Here is a 19,203-nt window from a genome sequence, read left to right on the forward strand (position 1 = left end):
CTTCTTCGCCGAGCCCAGGCCGGCCAGCTTCTGTCACCAGCAAGGCTACACCTCATCAACCTGCACTCATACCCGAGCACTAAGTACCTGGCATGCCCGGCCAGAGGTACGGCCGAACGCCTTCTGCGGAGCTGCTCTGCCTTTGACATGGTCCGAGAAAGGACACTACACTCCCTGGGCGGAAACCGACCTGGCACCCTGCAGAAGTGGCTCGACCCGCCGTCGCACATCGGGCCCAAGGACTCACTCCAGCTTTGGCGTGCTTTTCTTGACTTTTTCTGGGAAAAGGACCGGCCTGAACGCCTCTTTGCAGAGCCGGCCACGGGACCACTCCCCCTCGAGGAAGAAGAGAGCCCCCCTCCACCATAGAGCACCCCTTTTCTGCCGCAAGGCTTCGCCTAATAAATGCAGAAATAAATATGTTAAAAAACATTCCAAACAACACAATTTAACTATTTGTTTTTGCCTTGGGATAATCAATTGTGTTGCACACATAAATTGCAAATTACCTTCTCAAAATTACAATGCGTATGCCACCATCAAATTTTTATTTACGCAGGTTCTGGCGCAGCCCCCTCTATGGCATGTCTGCAAGAAACCTGAAACAAATCATCATAGTGATTAACCTGCCGTGGATTTAGAATCCAGCGAGAAATGTACTTCGAAATACATTCCGAAAATTGGAGAAAAGGAGGCGAGGGGCTCGATTATTGTTAATTGCTACCGTATAAAGCCAAGAAGCAATGAAGCCAGGGAAATCATCAGGGATATTAGCTGTGGTTGAAATTCTAATGTAGAAAATACTGAAGAAAGTGGGAATGAAAGTGGATGAAAAGATAACTTGTCGCCGGTGGAGACCGAACGAAGAACCTCGGCATTTTGTGTGCGTGGCACTATCACTTGTGCTGAGGCGACTGCTATCAATCCAACCACTATCTCGGGTATTTATGTTTTACTAGATCTAACCTTGCGAGTGCTAGACAGCGCCACTCAGAGCCATGGTGTCGGTCAGTCCCCATCGGCGACGACTTATGTTTTCGTTCCCTTTCATTTCTACTTTATTCATTATTTTGTGCATTAAGATTTCAACCACAGCTAATTTCCCCGATGCTTTCCTTCGCTTCATTGACAGTTGGCTTTAAAGGATTCCGAAACCTAAGCATTGCAACAACTCAAAATATTCTCCCATTTGTAGCACCTACACTGGATTGTAGCCGCAGAAACGTATGCATCGCCATCCGCGAGTTCCTTTGTGGCAGAAGGAGAGTGCCTAGTTAAAGCACTGATTTTAGTGACACGAGCATCGAGTGACACTTTTGTTTTTTGCGTAGCACGTCCAGTTCACCTCCTGAGACGACCGGGGGGAAATTCAAAATAAGTCAGAAAAAGATATAGAAAACAATGGTGCTGTTGTGTCGGCTGGCGCTCATGTTGATAAGAACACTCTGCGAAGTACGCATGCGCCATTAAGTGTTAAAAGCAGAGTGCCGCTTGCTAGCGCTCCTCTCTTTCTTGCCCGAGCCTCAACCCCCAAGCATGGGTTAATAAACGTCGTTTACCCTCAACTTGTCTTATCCTTTCGGTACGCCTGGCGCAAAAGGTAACAAGTGCAGCACGAAGTTCATGGGTTTCATTATAGACACAATATCAGAGCATCAGAACATAAGTTTACGTACGAGCTGAGTTATACAAGTGTTTGGAATGCTTAGAAATAATTAGATATCACCGAGATGACCGGGTATGTAATTCAAAATAAATCAGAAAAAAATAGAAAAAGGTAGTAAAGTGAAATTCATGGGTTTCGTTATAGTATGTCATACAAGGATAAGGTTTGTTGAAAGTTGAGTTACTGTAGTGTCTGAAATAAATTGAATTAACTAGAAATCACTGAGACCACAGTGGGCGAAATTCAAATTAAATCAGAAAAAAATAGAAAAAAATTGTACACTACAAAATTTGTGAGTTTCGTGAAGTTATGATATCAGGGCATAAGTTTAGCTACAATAGAGTTACTGAAGTGTTTCTAACAATCAGAATGAATTAGAAATCACTAATTATCGCACATCAAAGCACAGAATTGTAGATTTTAGAGGCAGGCCACGTGAGCTCTACGTTGGAGAAATTCCTGGAAACCAAGAAAGAGAAAGCGGAAGTAGCGACGTCACTAATGATGTCACACATAAGAAGGTGGCATGATATTTAACCGGCTAATTAATGAAAAACAGTTGCCTCCGAGTTCGATTCGTGCGTTGCTTTCCCCTAATGTTACCTAAATAACACCAACACCGAGGTACGAGTGCCACTAAGACACACCTAAGCCAAAGGTTAGGGTCGCGTACCATTATTAAAATTTTTGAATTGATATTTAAAAATTTGAGTTTGGAACGGATTAAAATTTCTGACCTTAAAAATTGCTATCCTTTCATAAAGCATACGCTTTTCTCTAATGAAAAGAACAACCAATGTTATTTGAATATATTTTTGTTTAGTTTTTAGAAACGTCTCTTTATAGAAGCGTCTACTTTAACTACTTGTATAATTTCAACTGTACCCTGACATATACTTTTTCTCTCAAGCTTTCCTTACCTCCCCCTCCCCCACGTTTAACCATCGGCTCCTTGGCCACTTCCCCGTAGTGGGCACGTGCCATAATATAGGAGGCAAGCAGACAAACGTGCTCGTCATCGCTGACATGCATTTAATCATTGGAAGCCAGCAGCCTGAGTCTCTAGACAGTACAATCACCCCCGCCTTTGCGGCAACGCTGCTGAGTGCGTGGTTGGGCTCTTTCTGCATGGGCGTCGCATTGGGATACACTTCGCCAGCGACCGGCAGCCTGGCGGCCACCACGGCCGAGCACGCCGATTCATTCCGGCACCTGGCTAGCTCCATCTGGTGAGTGGTGGCGGGAGCTGCCCACGAGCTTCTACATTCCATAGCGACGGTCTCGAATCAGGCAGTCCCCGAAGTAGTGTACGATGTGCCCACTTGTTTGCCCCTAAGTTGACGTGCCACTTCATCCCTGCGGCTGAAATGGCGTTCTACTTCGGGCAACATGAGTGTGAGTGTGCCATGTAGCACTTGCAGCGCAAGACTTAGTACGCCTACATAAATATGAAAGAATGCGGACGGGGAGACAGGCGTTGACGTAGCTGAAATAGCAGAGCATCATGCGTGACATACTCAAGAAGCGGATTGTGCTTCCACCACCGGCATGCTGTCTTTTTGTTCACTTTAATTTCGCTTTTCAGTATTCCTACATTTCAAATTTGCGAACAGCTAATTTTTCCTACACTTAAAAATCTTCGAATGCTTTGGACCTTTTTTTTTGTTTTGTTTTACGCTGCGCACCCCGTACTTCAATGTCACGAACAGGCTGCGGCTTCTGAGCGTGAGTAATGATTCTTGATAGGAAAGCAACGAGCGCACAGTTTTCAAGGAAGGAAACGCGAGTAAGACGTGACAACTTTGGTTGGGGGCCTCGATAAGCTCAAAAGGGTGTAAATTGGGGCGTGTCAGGCAAGGGTGTGTCAGGCAAGGCGCAGTTTTGCTCCGCCGGTGCGAAGTGGGCGCTCCACAGTCCAGTGTTACCCCGCACTCGGCGTCACTGACGGCCTTCTGCGTGGCTAGCACGCGAATAGAGCCTGCTCTTTTTCACGCCCGAGCCGCTAGCGCGTCGTTCGGGTGCACTGAGGAGATTGCGCTCAGTTTCCCTGTTTATCCAAAAGCGCTCGCTCACGCCAAAGTGTGGCATGCGCTTTGGCAGCACCTGATCACCGCGTTGCTATGGACCACGTTCAACACACCAAACAATACGAGTGGCAAATTTCCGGTGATATAGGCGTCGCCGGCGTAACATATTCGACTTCGCCGGACGCTGCCAGGCACGCTGGCAGCGTCGGACTGCGTTAGTTTTCGCAACTCGCAGTGTTCTCTTTTTCTGGAGGGCCGTGTACGACCTGATTCTTAACCTCACTACAACGTCGCAATATGTGCACGCTGTATTTTCTCAAATTGTGTCATATGAAATTAAAAGAGGCAACACACGATAACTTGAATCCTTTGCATGGTTTCCAGCTTTAAATAATGGCACAGCTTTCGCCACCATTATTCAATGATTGAAAAAAGAAACAAAAGAAAGAAATAATATGCTCCCAGTTATGTCTGTCTATTTACTCACTTCACCGTATTTTGAGATATTCCACCTTCTTTACTCAACTGCATTTTCCCAGACTTTAGCACAATATTTATCTCTATGCCAAACATTATGAAAAGGTTGAGAGCAGGTGTTTGTAAATGAGTAACTTGGGAAGGATCGCAAAAATCTGTGTGGCCATCCAATATGCCACAGTAGTAAAACAGTTATTGAGCTTTTTTCACCGTATTCTGATAAACAAGTTCAGGCAATGTATATTCAGCTGGAACGATCAGGCGAACTGATGTTTTAACGGCGATTTTTTTTTTTGTATTCGCATCTGCCTGATCAACAACTCGTGTGTAGTTGGGTAGTAATATTTTCTTTTATCTTCTCTTTCTTCCTTCCTTTCTTTCTTTGTTCATTTATTCAAGACATTCCTTACAGAAATGGCTTGGGGGACGCGACAAAAAGCACTGAGCGTGCTTGACTGGGCCTCGCTACCCTTGGCAGCTGCGGTCAAACAAGCAGAAATTAATAACAAAAAGTATAGAATAGAAAAGCCGCAATTTGAAACACGGTAAAACTTAGACATGAATAACTGTCTCTATTTTTTACATCAATTACATAAATAGTCACAATACAATACAATCAGATACATGATACAGGTATGTCGAAACAGCTGTCGACCGGGTACAGAAAATATATCGGACTTTCACAATGAAAAGCAAAGACTCACACAGTAAGCGGAAAGCAATTAGTGTCATTCTGCACAATTTTAAGACTGTATTAAGAAAAAAAATTCTGAGCATTTTTCTGAAAATATGCACCGAGGTAGCTGTAACGAGTGGTTCAGCTATTTCCGGATATTCGTTTAGTAGGTCTGGTATCATAAAACTTAGGTTTTGATCGCCATATTTTGTACGGGAACGTGCCCTGGGTATTAAATTCTTTCGTGGGCAGTACGGAATAGGTTTCACTTGATATTTGGTTTGGAAAGGTGTTGTTTTGTGCTGATGGAAAATTTCTTGGGCCAGTTTATATGTACACTATTTATGAATAGGCAGTATTTTATTTTATTTAAAGAAAGGGTGTAGGGGGGGGTGGTTCCGCAAGTTCCAAATTTCTATTGCACGCACCACTCGCTTTTGCAAGGAAAAAAGACAGTCAGAGTTGGTCTTAGTCGTTGTTGATCATACTAAAAAACAGTAACATAACCCGGAATGAATAAGCGCATAGTATATCTGCCTTTTCACCGCCTACGAGATATAATATCTGACTTTATTTAAGATTCCAACAGCTCAGGGAGGGGGGGGGGAGGGCTAGCTCACTTCGGAGCTTGTCATCGTGAGGCGTCCATGCAAGGTTTTCTTGAAAAGTCACCCCCAAAAATCTAACTGATACAGGTTGTTCGCTGGAAATGTTCTGACATTTTAAATCCAAGTTTACTGTCGGGTTGTTTCTTCGCGGCCGGAAGAGTAAGTATTTCGTTTTACTGACGTTAAATTGAAGTCTATTAGATTGAAATCACAAATCCAGACCTTTTAGCCGTTCGTTAGCTCGATTAAATACATCTCTTACATGAGCACCTGAGAAGAATACATTCGTATCGTGTGCGTATAAAATTCATTTTGTATTTTTGTTAACGTTTACAATATCGTTAATGTATAATAAAGATCAAGTCGGTCCTAATAATGATCTCTGTGGTACACCAAATTGCAAATTTTAAGTCCGAGTTTACGCCATTTATGCATGTAAGTTGCGCTCTCGAAGTTAAGTAGCTTTTTATCAAGGACCAAGCTTTGCCGCATATTCCATACGATGGCACTTTCTTTAAGAGCATATCATGTTGGACAGTCAAAAGCCTTTCTAAAATTCAGAAATATTCCCGTGGTAACTATTTTCCTTTCAATATTGTCTAGTATGTGCTCCTTTATTTCAAGAGGTGCACTTTCAGACCACTTGTTTTTCCAAAACCCGAATTGTTCGCTTACTATTATACTGTTTGTCGTCAGAAAGATAGAAAGTCTTTTATGTATTATGTTCTCCGCTATCTTCACAAAGATAGGTAGCACTGAGACTGGTCTGTAATTGTTCTTGTGTTTAACGGAACCACCTTTATGTATTAGGGCCATGAGGTGGGCTAACTTCATTGTGTCGGGGAACGCAGCGATTGAAAGAGAAAGGTTGAGAAGGTGCATAAGGGGGATGCCTACCAACTTCGCGACAGCTTTCAGTGGTCTAGGTTTAATATCATCAGCTACAGCGGCACAATCGTTTTTTAAGACCAATATGACATCAGTTATCTCATATTGATCAGTGGGTGACATAAATATAGTAATTTGACAGTGTGTTTTCATAAAATGTTCGCAAGGTATTTTAGCGCGGTCATCTGCGGAAGCACCCACATTAATAAAGTGTTCGTTAACCAGGTTTGCGACCTCGATGTCACTCGTGGACTGACTTGCATATAAAACACGTTTTGGCAAACTTGTCTTGCTTATAATGTCCCGGATCGCTTTCCATACAAGACGAGAATTTCCCACAACTTCAGAATTTTTTTTTTTTCATGTAGAATTACCGTTTTGCTTTTTTTAATATCAGCACTTAATTTGTTCCTCGCTTTCTTAAACATTTGAAGATCACCTTCACATCTTGTGTCTAAGAACTTCTGGAAGAACTTCTGCCTGTGTTTAATTCTGGTATATGTCATGCGATATCCAAGGTTTTCTTGTTTTCTGTGTGTTTTTAAGAGCTTTTAGCGGGAAGCAAGCATTATAGGCAGAAGTAACACACTTCAGAAAGACATTTTAAGGAACATTTGGATCGTTTTCTTTTATGACAACATCTCATTTCTGTTGTTCCATGAGTTCTTTAAAACTTAAGATGGTTTATTCCGAGTAGTCTCTAACCAGAGTTTCTTTTTCGAATATGCGCTTTTGTTTCGATGGTATTAGACAATATATTGGTAAATTATCGGAAAGATGACACGTGATTACACGTGACTTAATTTCATCAGGGCGAAAGCTTGTAATACACAGGTCTAATATCGTTTCAGTATTTGAGGTGACACGGTTAGACTCATTAATTATATTTCAACAACCATATGACTCGAAACGTTCTTTGAAATGCAAGAAGGTAGCATTATCTTCAGAAGAATTTATAAGTCGCCGACAAAAACACATTCACGATTGATTTCAATTCTACGCATGAATACTCCTTCTGCAAGCTGCATAAGTTCACTTATACACTCAGATGGCGGTCGTTACACGGCAGCAAGAACTATGTTGTAGCAATGAATAGAAACGCACTCAGAATTTTCGTTTAGGATATTATAATTTGATGGAATTTGGTACGCAGATCCGAACGGACATACAGAGCAACGCCACCTCCACGCTTCCATGAACCACAGGCTGACGCACAGTCATATCCCGGTAGTAAAAACAATCACCCGATGTGAACCATATCTCACTTTATAAAGCAAATGAAATCTAATTCATGGTTTAGGCTCGATAAAAATAAGGTTACCTCATGAATTTTTTACGCATGCTTTGGCAGTTCAAATGAAATAAAAAAAGCTCTTGCTCATCCTTCAACTGCACAGAATGATGAGCGGAATTTGAAATGGAATGGTGCTTTCTTGGAAGTGTAACAGAGGACTATGCTATCATTTCAGGTTTGCAAGGTCATCCTTATCACGGGCAACTGCACGTGCGCCGGCCTTTTTTCTTAGAAGTACTTTTCCATTCGCGTGCCAAAAGAACGCGCAGCCAGATTCCTTCGCCCAGTGCTTTGCACTTGCCAGAAGACTACGAGAAAACCGTGTCAGATTTTCGTAGATAAACATGGCGCATCGTAACGCCTTCCTTTTTTTCCAGCCAAGCGTCGCGAATTTTTGATTGACAATTACGCCCCGTGTTTCACGCGGCTTAGCAGGAAGCCTGTGTATGGCTGTCATGTCGCTCGATGACAGTGGCTTAAGAACCAGCGTCGTACCTATATCAATAACCTTCTTCATAAAATCTTCGCCATCAGACTCCGGGATGCCGTGAAATTCAATGTTCAGACGACGGCTGCGCCACTCTTGGTTATATACGTCCAGATTGAGCTGTGCAATTTCACTGGCCCCTTCCCACTTCTCTAGCTGTTCAACTCGCTTCGTAACTCCCTTGGTTAACTTTTCTTGGGCAAGAAGACATGTTTGAAAGTCGTCGAATTAATCAGAGAGTAGTTGGACGGATGATTCAAGTGACTCAACCTTGCCAGACAAGGCCAGGAGAGAGAGTCAATATTACTTTCCATTGCAGGAAGCCGAGTGATTAGCTCTCGGTCGGACGGCTGTTCTTCACGTGAAATATGGGATTTACTGCCACCCTTGCATGACTCACACTTCCAGGATTTATATGCGTCTTCTCGTTTCGATTTGTACGTATCCTCCCAAACGCCACTATAAGGCCCAAGATGAAAGACGAAATCCCACTCAGAACAGCGCATCGACGGACAGCCGTCAGCAATAAACTGTCAGCATGCGCAGCAACATAACATGTCTGCGCGATCTACAACAGTTCCCTTGGCAGCAGCGGCAGGCAAAAAAAATGCTCTGTAAAAATAAATATCGAACCTGCAAATATAGCAACCACAGATTCAGGAGACGTGCACGCTGGTTGCTGCCGATGCTGCTAATGTCAAAGAAACGCCCCTCGTTGGGCGTTGCTGGCTGGGCAGCTCGTTCGGCGTACAAGCGGCAGGTCACCGGGTTAGACTGCAAATACAGGAAGCACAGATTCTGGAGACGTGCCCGCTGGCTGCTGCCGATGCTTCCTGCTCAGAGCAACAGATGTGTTCTGAATCTACTACTACTTATGATGCCAGCTATCATTAAAAATACTCTGAGAGCTTAGCAGACATTTAAGAAAGTGATGCTATTATGCTATACTTTTTAGCTTTACTCTGAGGGGCATGTCTTGCCGCATTTATTATTGCGACAGCATGTGTATGGACTCTCTATGTAAATTTCCGCCGTTGTAGTCGCCGTCAGCGTGAAATTCCCAAATGAAGTCCAAGTGCGATGAAAACGCGGCTACGAGCCGTATGCTGTACGTGCGAGGGAAAGCGTGCGACAAAAAGCGTGCGAAGATGAGCTGAGGACGATGTTTTGATGCTGTGGCGTCTTCTTGTGCGTGAAAGGGATGAAGGCGGAGAAGATTTAATTCTTTAATTGAAGTGTGTTGTTGGGTGCGTCCGTAAGTGGAACTGATAAAAACAGGATAATCGAGTGCTATTCATGATGTTCGTTCGGTCACTTCCCGCAGGCTCCTGCAATGTAGGGCTGCCGCCTACAAATCTTGATGGTTCGGGTGTACGTGCAGATAAAAAAATACTGTAAATAGGTTTAAGCTAATGTCTCGATAGAGACGTTGACTTAAGTCAATCGCGCTGCCATCTTACAGTATGGCGGCGAAATTCGACTTATATATAAAAAGAAATATCTGTTTTTTTTTGTGCCAAAACCATTATTAGACTATCAGATGCGCCGTATCGGATGACTCTGGATTGACTATGACCACTTGAGATTCCTTAAAGTCCTCTTATTAGTCTAAGCGCGCGAGTATTTTATGCATTTCGCCTCCGTCAAAATGCGGCCGCCACCGCCGGGATCTAACTGGCGACTTCGAGCTCAGCAGTGCAATTCTATGGGCCCTGGGCTACCGCAGCGGGTGAAAGTACACTTTTGTAATCCCACTGGTTTCCACATTAAAAACCTCTGAAGGAAAACAACGAAAGACAAGTCGATATAAAACAACCCCTTATCCGAAGCATAAAAAGATTCTTCATTTCTAATGTTTATTTTTTTTTAATACGGAGCCTATATAGAGAAGGCACAGATACTTGCCTGCCAGAAACACCAAACGGCGCAGCCATTGCAAAAACTCTAGCCATCCTTCGCAGTGTTACAAACGATGTACGAAATGGAGTATAGGTTGATGGCAAGGTTTATTCGACGTGTCAGTGTTTATGCAGGGTCTTAACATTTAAACTAACGCTGATTTTAATAAATGCAAGCTAAACGTAACCTGCTTGCACTGGCGGTTTCAGCGCTTTGGCGGACGCACAGCAATGGCGGCTGGCCAAAGACGCCGTTGCCAGAGACGCCGTTCCTTAAGGCAACGCTTTTTAATAGAACCCATGCGCAAGCAATAACAAAACATTTGCTGCGCTGTTGTCTCGAAATAGGCGGTAGCGAATTCGGAGAGTGACTGGAATAATAACTGAGGTGGCCATCCAATGAGGACCTGTCCTAAAGAGAAAAAAAAAACATCATCATTTTTACCCGTGCTTCACGGTGTTTAATCAAATGCATGCTTATTTCATTTAGTTTCGGGCTAACCCGGTTCTCGCCATGGTAAATGTGACCTCGTGGCTAGCATGGGTGCCAGTAACTCCAGAGAAGCGCAGTGCTTTTCAGCTCACCAGCAAAGCGCCGATAAGGTTCCCATGACCCGCCGTGGTTGCTCAGTGGCTATGGTGTTAGGCTGCTGAGCACGAGGTCGCGGGATCGAATCCCGGCCACGGCTGCCGCATTTCGATGGGGGCGAAATGCGAAAACACCCGTGTACTTAGATTTAGGTGCACGTTAAAGAACCCCAGGTGCTCAAAATTTCCGGAGTCCTCCACTACGGCGTGCCTCATAATCAGAAAGTGGTTTTGGCACGTAAAACCCCATAATCTAATAAGGTTCTCATGTTGGCAGGGGTGAATCTGGGTACATTACCCAGCACTATCAAAGATGTACACAATGGGTACTCAGTTTAAACTTCCGAATTTGTGCCGGTGTTCCGTCGAAGCGGACCCAGGAAGGCGGCTACGCCGCGCCGAATTGAATTCTCGCTCTGCCATCTTACTGGCTGCCTCGCCAATTTGAAGTAATAGCACAACGGTTACCACAGCGTCCGAAAAGTACGAAGGCATGAGCAGGAGTCCCCCGCAAGTGTTGCGTGCTTTTCGACTAGCAAGGCAAGCACGGTTCTGCAGCTTGGAGTGAGTATCAGTCTGCTGGTGAAGAGGCCGCAACCAAGGGCACTGATGGTGCACGCAAGTAGATCTTAGAAAATTCGTAATCCGTGTTTTTGTCCTATTTCATCCACACTAAAGCTTCACCGGCTGTGTGGCCCACGTTCAAGATGTTCGCCGATATGCGTACATGTAAGTGCACATGCAGAATGGAGCCCCGGGTCTCAATAACACCCCTGCAAGGAGGGATTCGAATGTGTCCCTGAAAAATATCCGCCTTTATTGCACCATGTGAAAGTGGGCATACAGCGAAGCTGACGCGGACGTTAGGCAATACCAGCACCCTTATTGACGTTACGTGATTTGAGAGAGGCACCACCACCACAAGCGTGGTACGGCACGCGCGCGCACGTATGTGAAAATGCAGCATATTTACTCATTCTTCTAGGCCGTCCGTCCGTCAAGCGCAAGTGCCTCATTGGAGTAAATTAATGTTTAAAAGTAAATTGCGCCAGAAAATGCGTAAAGCGCGACTTACACACAAGCTGCAGACATGATACCTTCGGATTGTAATAGGAATATACGAGAATACATAAATATGTTACGCGGAAACTGAAATAGAAGCCCTTTCCAGCTGCCTTTAGAGGCCCATCCACATTCATACTGATTCTTGTAGGCTCTCCACCGGGCACAGCTGCGTTACTGGCCTAATTGAATTTCTCAAAGTAAACTTTGTCACAAAATTCGTACAGTAGAACCCACACACAACCTACAAACATGAACTAGCATCAGATTGTAATTCGAATATATGAGAAAACAAGTCTATTGCGCAGAAACTCAAGCACAAATCCCTTATTTAATTGCCATTTTTTGGGTCAGGACGCTACAAAAAATCCCAACCAACTTGAGGCTAAGAGCTTTGCAGAAAAACACGTTTATCAGGTGCTACAAAAAGAGAATATAGAAAGGTTGACTTGCCTATTTATGGCTGCTCCTGTCTTTTTTTTTTTTCATTGCCTCAAATTTCGCGACGCACCGAAACTTAGAAAACGACTGCCTATCAGTTCTGAAAAGTAGCGACTGCGTTTCCTTCAGTAATGTTCTTAGGGTTGTGCCGTGGTCCCGACGCTGTGCCTCTCGTTCAGGCTGACCTCCCTACTGCCATTGGGCGCCATTCCGGGCTCTGTGGCGGGCACCATTCTCTGCCAGGCCATGGGCCGCCGATTCACCTTGCTCGTCAGCGCTCTGGCCTACATGACCGGCTACTCGGTGATCTTCGCGGCCAATTCCGGATTGTTCGTCCTCGCGGGCCGCTTCCTGACGGGCGTCGCCACCGGCATTGTGTCGCTCTGCGTGCCGGCCTACGTCTCGGAGGTGGCGCTGCCTCGGCACCGGGGCACCTTGGTACGCTGTCGTGTGGGGAGCGCGGTGTGGCATCTGTAGTAATAAGGCGGTCTGCATAGCATGGTACTGATACCTACCGAAGCTTAAGCACCGCTGTCACCGCCAATCGTGAGACGGAAATGAACGTTCTTTGTCTATGACATCTCATGTGACTTGCACTTCTATTAGCGGAGCTCCATAGATATACTTCTCAGTGACCTGCATGAATTATTTAAAGGAATACGATCTTCGGCGTACTTGCCTATAGACGACGTATCGTAACCGCCGGTGCCATTCCTCTATCCTAATAGCTATTGAATCCATATGCTGCCTCAGAATCAATCCCTAATAATGTAAGTCAGAAAGTACATTATTTGCTTATTACTCGAAAAGCATGAATATGCGATAGCTATGTTTCAGCACGCTTGCAATATATTTTTACAGTAAAACTGTCAATGACACTGTAATTACGTTTGCGCCCGAAAATAGTGCAAAAGACAGCGTATGCAGCTATATTTTTTCTCTCTCTCTCTAACACACACACACAAACGGATACACCAACGACAGTAGAACTAAATAGCAGAGATGATATGACATAGTGAAGCAGCATGAAGGGCGAAGGGTAGCAAACGAAAGGACAGAGCACTGCATAGAATATGGTTATAAGTACCCAAGACTACGGTTGGCAATATTTATAAATGTAGTGACCATGAAGTCTTGTGTAGGTATAAAAAATTTTGTAATAACTTATATCCTCAGCTGCCTTTCCAACCGCTCTGTTTTACTGACAACTACCCTACAGACAAAAGGTGGGCCGCTTAGAAGCCAAGTGTTCTTGCAGCACGAGCAGGGGGACAAGAATACAAAAATACACGCACGCAGAGCTGTTTCTTTTTTTTTTTCCATCTTCCTGCTCACGATACAAGGACATCGTACGACGCCATACTGGCACGTGCACTTGTTTATCCTTTCTTCCGGGAAGCGTATTTCACCCGCTAGCAACTTATTTATTGCGCAAGTCATTGTTCGGCGCAAGGCGCGCCTGAATGCTTTGACACTTACTAGAATGCTATTGTTGATTCTATTTGTTGTCTATGTTCTCGCTGAACATGTATAATCAGAGGGTATTCGCGACGCGAACATTGTTGTATCTTATGGAACGTACGCGAGCGCCAGCGATTACGTTGGAACGGTCCACAAGCCATGTAAACGCCGGTGGGCTTGACGTGTAGTTAAGGTTTTGAGGATCGCCGAGTGTGCTCGCCGCTATCATTGCGCTGAATGTCGCATGTTTTGTAGGAAACAGGTTCTCCTAATAAACGGTTAGTTTTGTGATTTGCATTGTGTCAATGTGGTTTTTCACCGTGACTAGAACATGACAATAGCAACAACCCCACATGGGAACTCTCGCCGACATTAGAAATTAGCACGTGGTGCTTACGTAACTACACTCAAGCTTGCTAAGAAAAAGCTTTTGGATGCCTTCTTGGATGCTAACAAGACACCCGAATATATTCTGCTGGCTAATCAACCCACCATCTAATAATCTGTTTTTCTTTTTTTTTGTCGATGACTCTTCCGGTGTTTCCATTCCTCTGGACCAGTGCGTAATTGTTTTTATTCGAATATCTGTGATTATTTTCTCGAAACTCGTGTAGTAGGAGTTCTTCTGGTACACTACGATAGAAGATGAAAAATATCATAAAAGAATAAATATTGTCGGAGGAATCAAACAAAACTAACAAGCAACCACCGGATAGAAGATCACTGATCCCTTCAAACAATCTATTCGCGCCGACACTTAGACGCAGCTCTCGCAGTACCTTTCTAACCGGGCGAAAAACTGAGGCGACGTCTCGTCGTCATGGGGTGTTTCTATCCTCACTTTTCGTAGGAAGCCTTTGTGCAAGCACAAAAGACATAGAAGAGACCACTGGACTTGGTCATTCACTGACGCTTCCGATTCTTGCATATAGTTAGTGCATCTCCAGTTAGCCACGCAGCCAGTGATCTGGTGGATTGTTCATGGAACCAGCCCCCTGCCTCGGCCACCCGTACAGCGGACGTCTGGTACGCGACTAAGTCGTATGTTTGCTTTCTCGAAGCAGCATCAATAACGTATGTGGAGGCACCTCAGTTAAGTGAGGTGTCACCGCGGCTGAATTTGGCAGGCCTTCTGAGCCCTCAGTTTTGCTAAAACAATGACTTCGCGCGTTCAAGAGCCAGTGGTCCCGTCGCGCTTTCTCGGGCTGTCGCTACTTGGCCTCTGAGGCAGTCGCGATGCGCCGCTCGCTCTGCCTGCAAAAATTCCTGGAGCGCTGTATCCTCTACGACCATCTGCTCCACGACATGAAAAATACGCCCCATTTCATCAACCGCATTGCGGCTATTCTGCTCTCTTCGCGCTACGTGTCTGTTCTGTCCGCAATGCATGATGACCATGGAAAAGCCTGAAGAGGATGTCCTGCCACGTAGGCGCCAGTTTGTCAAAATGTGGTGGTTGTATGCTGTACTCTCGTGAACAGAGGGGTTGCTGCAAAAAAAGAAAACCACCGCACTGGCGTATAGAGAAAGGTTCTGTTGGTGACTAGCAATAAGTCTACGCCTGATTAACCGCGAACCAGGAGCATTAGGTAGGACGTGTCATGCAGGAGCTGACGTGGTACTCAACATAGCAGGTAAAATACGCACGCCAGCAATATTTCATTGAAGGCGAGAGATGCTGACAAACAACGACAGAGAACGCTCCAGCAAATGGTTGAACAAAGCCCCTGCGTGTGAATTCACGATCACTAAAGATTAAGCAAAAACGCGAAAAAACGAGTGTTAGCGGGAATGAACGCTGCAAACACTATATGGGAGAACGCACAAAAAGTTCCACATAAACACACAAACACGATAGCAAAGCCCTACAGACTGTGTGAACACAGTTCGAACGCGTTCGCTATCTTTGGAGTGTATGTCGAGGGTCTGATCTGAAGTGCGCCGGGCTGCTGGTTAGCCCCTCGCTGTCGTGGTCGCTGTCGACGAAGAGGACAGAATCTGACCACCTGTCGGCTTTCTTGTGGACGACCGCGGCTTCTGGAACCCGGCCTGCCAGCCAGTACTCGCCTAACCACTGAGGCATGTTGATTCGCCGACACTTTCAACCCAATTCTGTTCCTCGAGGTGCGGCGAGGACACCATAGTGACGATTATGTGAGCAACAGGCCGGCCGCCGTGCTGGACAACAATGAGGCTTCGGCCGCATCCTCTAATTTACAAGCTGCGTGAGCAGCGCCGAGGGAATGCGTTGGTGTTAACGCGGAGACGGGCACACACTTCGTCACATCATTCGTCCGTATATATCACGCTAATTGCAGCAGTTGGCTACAGCAGCTTTGATTGACGAATGAATGAGTACATTTTTCAAATCTGTACCACGCCCACATGGCTCCGTTTATTACACTCAAGTTCTGCAACACCTTAGTAACAGCTGCATCATTCACCGAATCAGAATCAGTTTATGTATGACAAAACTGGGGATAACTTCATAAGTATATACAGAAGGAGGCCCCGTAGTTAGAAACTGAAATGGGACCTCCTGTGCAAGATGACTAGAATTAATAATACAAACAACAAAGGGAGCACGTAAAATTTACAATAATAAAGTGTTTAGAGGACGAGGCATAAATGAACACAAAAGCAGGAAATGAATGCAATAGCTTCGGATTAGTCAACAAGAGCTGAAACTACAAAGGGAGCTTAACAAAAAGAAGTAAACAAATTCGGAGACAAATTTATAAATAAAGGTCAAGTTGAAAAATACAACAGATACTACACTCAAATAGGAAAGTCGGAGATAGCTAAAAGAAAGTGCTTATGTTCTGTATGAAATATGCGAGCTTTCAGGAATTTTAAAGCAAATTGTAATGTGTTCCAGAGAGATACAGCTGAAAAGTATAATGACTGCTTACCATAGTTGGTGCGAACGAAGGCTAAAATGAAGTTTATATTGCCTGCCAATCTAGTATTGTTTATATTAGTAAGGGATGTCTTTGGTATGATGGTTCCTGGAATATCATTGTTTAATGCCCTAAAATAATGCATGGCCCAGTTATATTTAACAAGATCAGTCACATTCAAAATATTATATGTACCTATTGGCTGATTTGTGCAAACGCTATGAGTTGAAAACGTTATTAGGCGAATAGCTCGATTCTGAGGGACTTGGAACAAAGTTAGGTGAGAGTTATAAGTTTTTCTCCATGGTTCAATGTTATAGTTAATATGAGAATGTGTAAAAACATAATAAAGCGACGTTAGAGTAAAAATCAGAAATAATGTCGTGCTTTGATTGAAACACCTATTTCTAATGCCATTTTTTTACGCTAGCTCTGTGAAGGTGAAATTTAAGGTGGTGATCAAATTCCACCCCTAAATAGGTACGACGACCAACTGCACTTATTAGGTGATTCTTGATGGAAACAGACTGAAGCAGCTCAGGCGATCGCTGATGCGAGACCATGACGACAAAATTGGTCTTAGTATGGTTAATCTGCAGCTTATTAAGTGGTGTGTACACAAAAGCAGTCGCCTTTATTGAGCCAAGGATGATCCAGGGACTATGTAGCCGAATAGACAAGCGTTTATGAAGCCACGTCGTTCGTGCTAGATGCCTGCGTTTTGTTGCTACACAAGCACGCAAGATATCGCAACAACTCGCGCTTCTACGTTAGTTATGCATTTTATTGCAAAAGAATTATATAGCCCATTTAGCTCCCATATAGCACGAAAGATGGTGCCAAAAATAGCCCATGGCACAAAGAGTAAAAACACGTAGAAAAATGATCGCATTAACGTCAAATTTCGCAGGGAGGTTACTGTGAAGAAAATAAAGTCGTAGTTTCGCCCGAAAGGCGAAGCATCGATTGAAAATTAGTAGACAGCTATGCAAATAAGGATATCAGCTTTATCAACCGTATCAACTTGGAAACACTCGCTTACCAATTGAATTCACAAGCATCATGTCAGCGCGCATAGGCAAACATCGCACTCATGACCGCGGACGCTCGCTGTCAAAATGCTGGCGTGAGCAAGCGCGGCACCAGCAGCAAGTGACCTTTGTGCTGTCTATCGAATTAAGCCGAATTGAGCGGCAGGGACACAGCACACAGAAAGGTAAATCTCCCAGTTGGACATCACTTTCAAGATACAGCGCGCATGACTGCGCAAAGTGCGCAGTTGCTGGCGGAGTAGAAGCCACCCCTCCTCCCTACCACGCTGCCTCCCCTTTATCCTCCCTTTCATGCGCGAGGTTGAGCGGTGATCCTCAGTTCCTCTCACGCCCGGCCGTGAAATAAGAACTAGCTACCGGAGAACAACGCGACTATGTTATCACCCTTGGACTTTTTATGGAACACCACGGCGATGCGGACGGAAAAAAATGCGCCTGCAGTGTCCGTGTAATTGTTATCGTGATAATAATGGCTTCGAGATAAAAAATGGCGGACGCTTAAGCTTCGCCTTCAAGAGTGGAACGCGATAGCGTTATCGCACCCCGTTCGCACCGCCCACTCATTCGCTAGGCATGCTCTTGAGTCACACAAAGACGAAACGTGCGCCTGAGCAAGCGGAAAGAACCAAAGAACTCGGTGTCTCGGAGGGAGAAACAATCTACGCAAGCCAAACGTCGTGATCGGCACGGACAGCCAGGCCGCGACGTGCCGTGAAGGCGGACGCGATCATGGGGCTGACGCCTCGATGGAATCGTCCTCTCTCTCGCTTGGGAGCACCACGCAGACGCATGATTCCTCGCCAGCAGACGGCACACATCACAGGGACGCTTTCCCACCAGATGCGCTACGGCGCAGCGATCACGTCAGAGGCGTTCCGCATAGGACGCTCCACCTAGGAATCGCGCTGTGAGCGGAAAGAGGAGCCGCGTCGCGCGGGCGAGTGGCGAGCCAACTGTCGGGGCAGCGCCGTACATTGCGAGGAGGGGGTCTTCTGTGTTGGCCGCAAGATGGCTCTGCGTGCGCGCCAAGCGCAGAATAAATGTAGCGGAAACGTACTTCGCTACGCGTTTAACTGGGACTTCTGTAATTTGCATACTCATATTTACCGATATACACCACAGGATAACTTTCTACCACACGTTTATAAGGCAACACCGCATTCACTAGATGCGCTTTTGTCCCGCTTTGAAGCATCGAACTCATGGCTGAGTAGTAGCGTCTCCGTCTCACACTCCGGAGACCCTGGTTCGATTCCCACCTAGCCCATCTTACAAGTTGTTTTATTTATGAATTGCCTTCCGCCATTTTTAGCTCACGGCCTACGCCACCGACGCCGATGACACCGGCTTTTCTGCGACACGAGCTCCCTAATGCTTTCGCGTTAAAATGGTACATTTTGGGCTGGGTGACCATCGAACCCGGCCTTCCTTAAGGCCAGAATACATGGAGCGAACTTTCACGACGAAGTTCGGGAGGCAGAAAGTCTGCCACGCCGCGACGCCGTATGTTCGTCGGGCTGCGCTACATGGAGCGAAGACACGGCGGCCGCCGCCGGTGAGTCGTTGCGTTGTTATCGGCGTGGCTAGGCAGTTTAATTCGCGCTAAGCCACTACTTCAAATATAGACGAGGCAAATGCGCTGTAGTGAAACACATAAAAGAAGAAAAAGAACTTTAAT

At 45.2% G+C, this 19,203-nt stretch overlaps 1 protein-coding gene across 1 annotated transcript in view; it reads left to right on the plus strand.

Annotated features, from left to right (window-relative positions):
* The first annotated feature begins 2,692 nt into the window (after positions 1 to 2,692).
* The window catches only part of LOC142566632 (solute carrier family 2, facilitated glucose transporter member 8-like), a 93,938-nt gene continuing 77,427 nt past the window's right edge, over positions 2,693 to 19,203 (plus strand). Inside the window, exons 1-2 of the mRNA XM_075677468.1 lie at positions 2,693 to 2,895; positions 12,292 to 12,550. Coding sequence (XP_075533583.1) covers positions 2,693 to 2,895; positions 12,292 to 12,550 — 462 coding nt within the window. The remainder of the gene's footprint in view (positions 2,896 to 12,291; positions 12,551 to 19,203) is intronic.

Source organism: Dermacentor variabilis, unplaced genomic scaffold (assembly GCF_050947875.1).
Source record: "Dermacentor variabilis isolate Ectoservices unplaced genomic scaffold, ASM5094787v1 scaffold_13, whole genome shotgun sequence".
Taxonomy (NCBI): Eukaryota; Metazoa; Arthropoda; class Arachnida; order Ixodida; family Ixodidae; genus Dermacentor; species Dermacentor variabilis.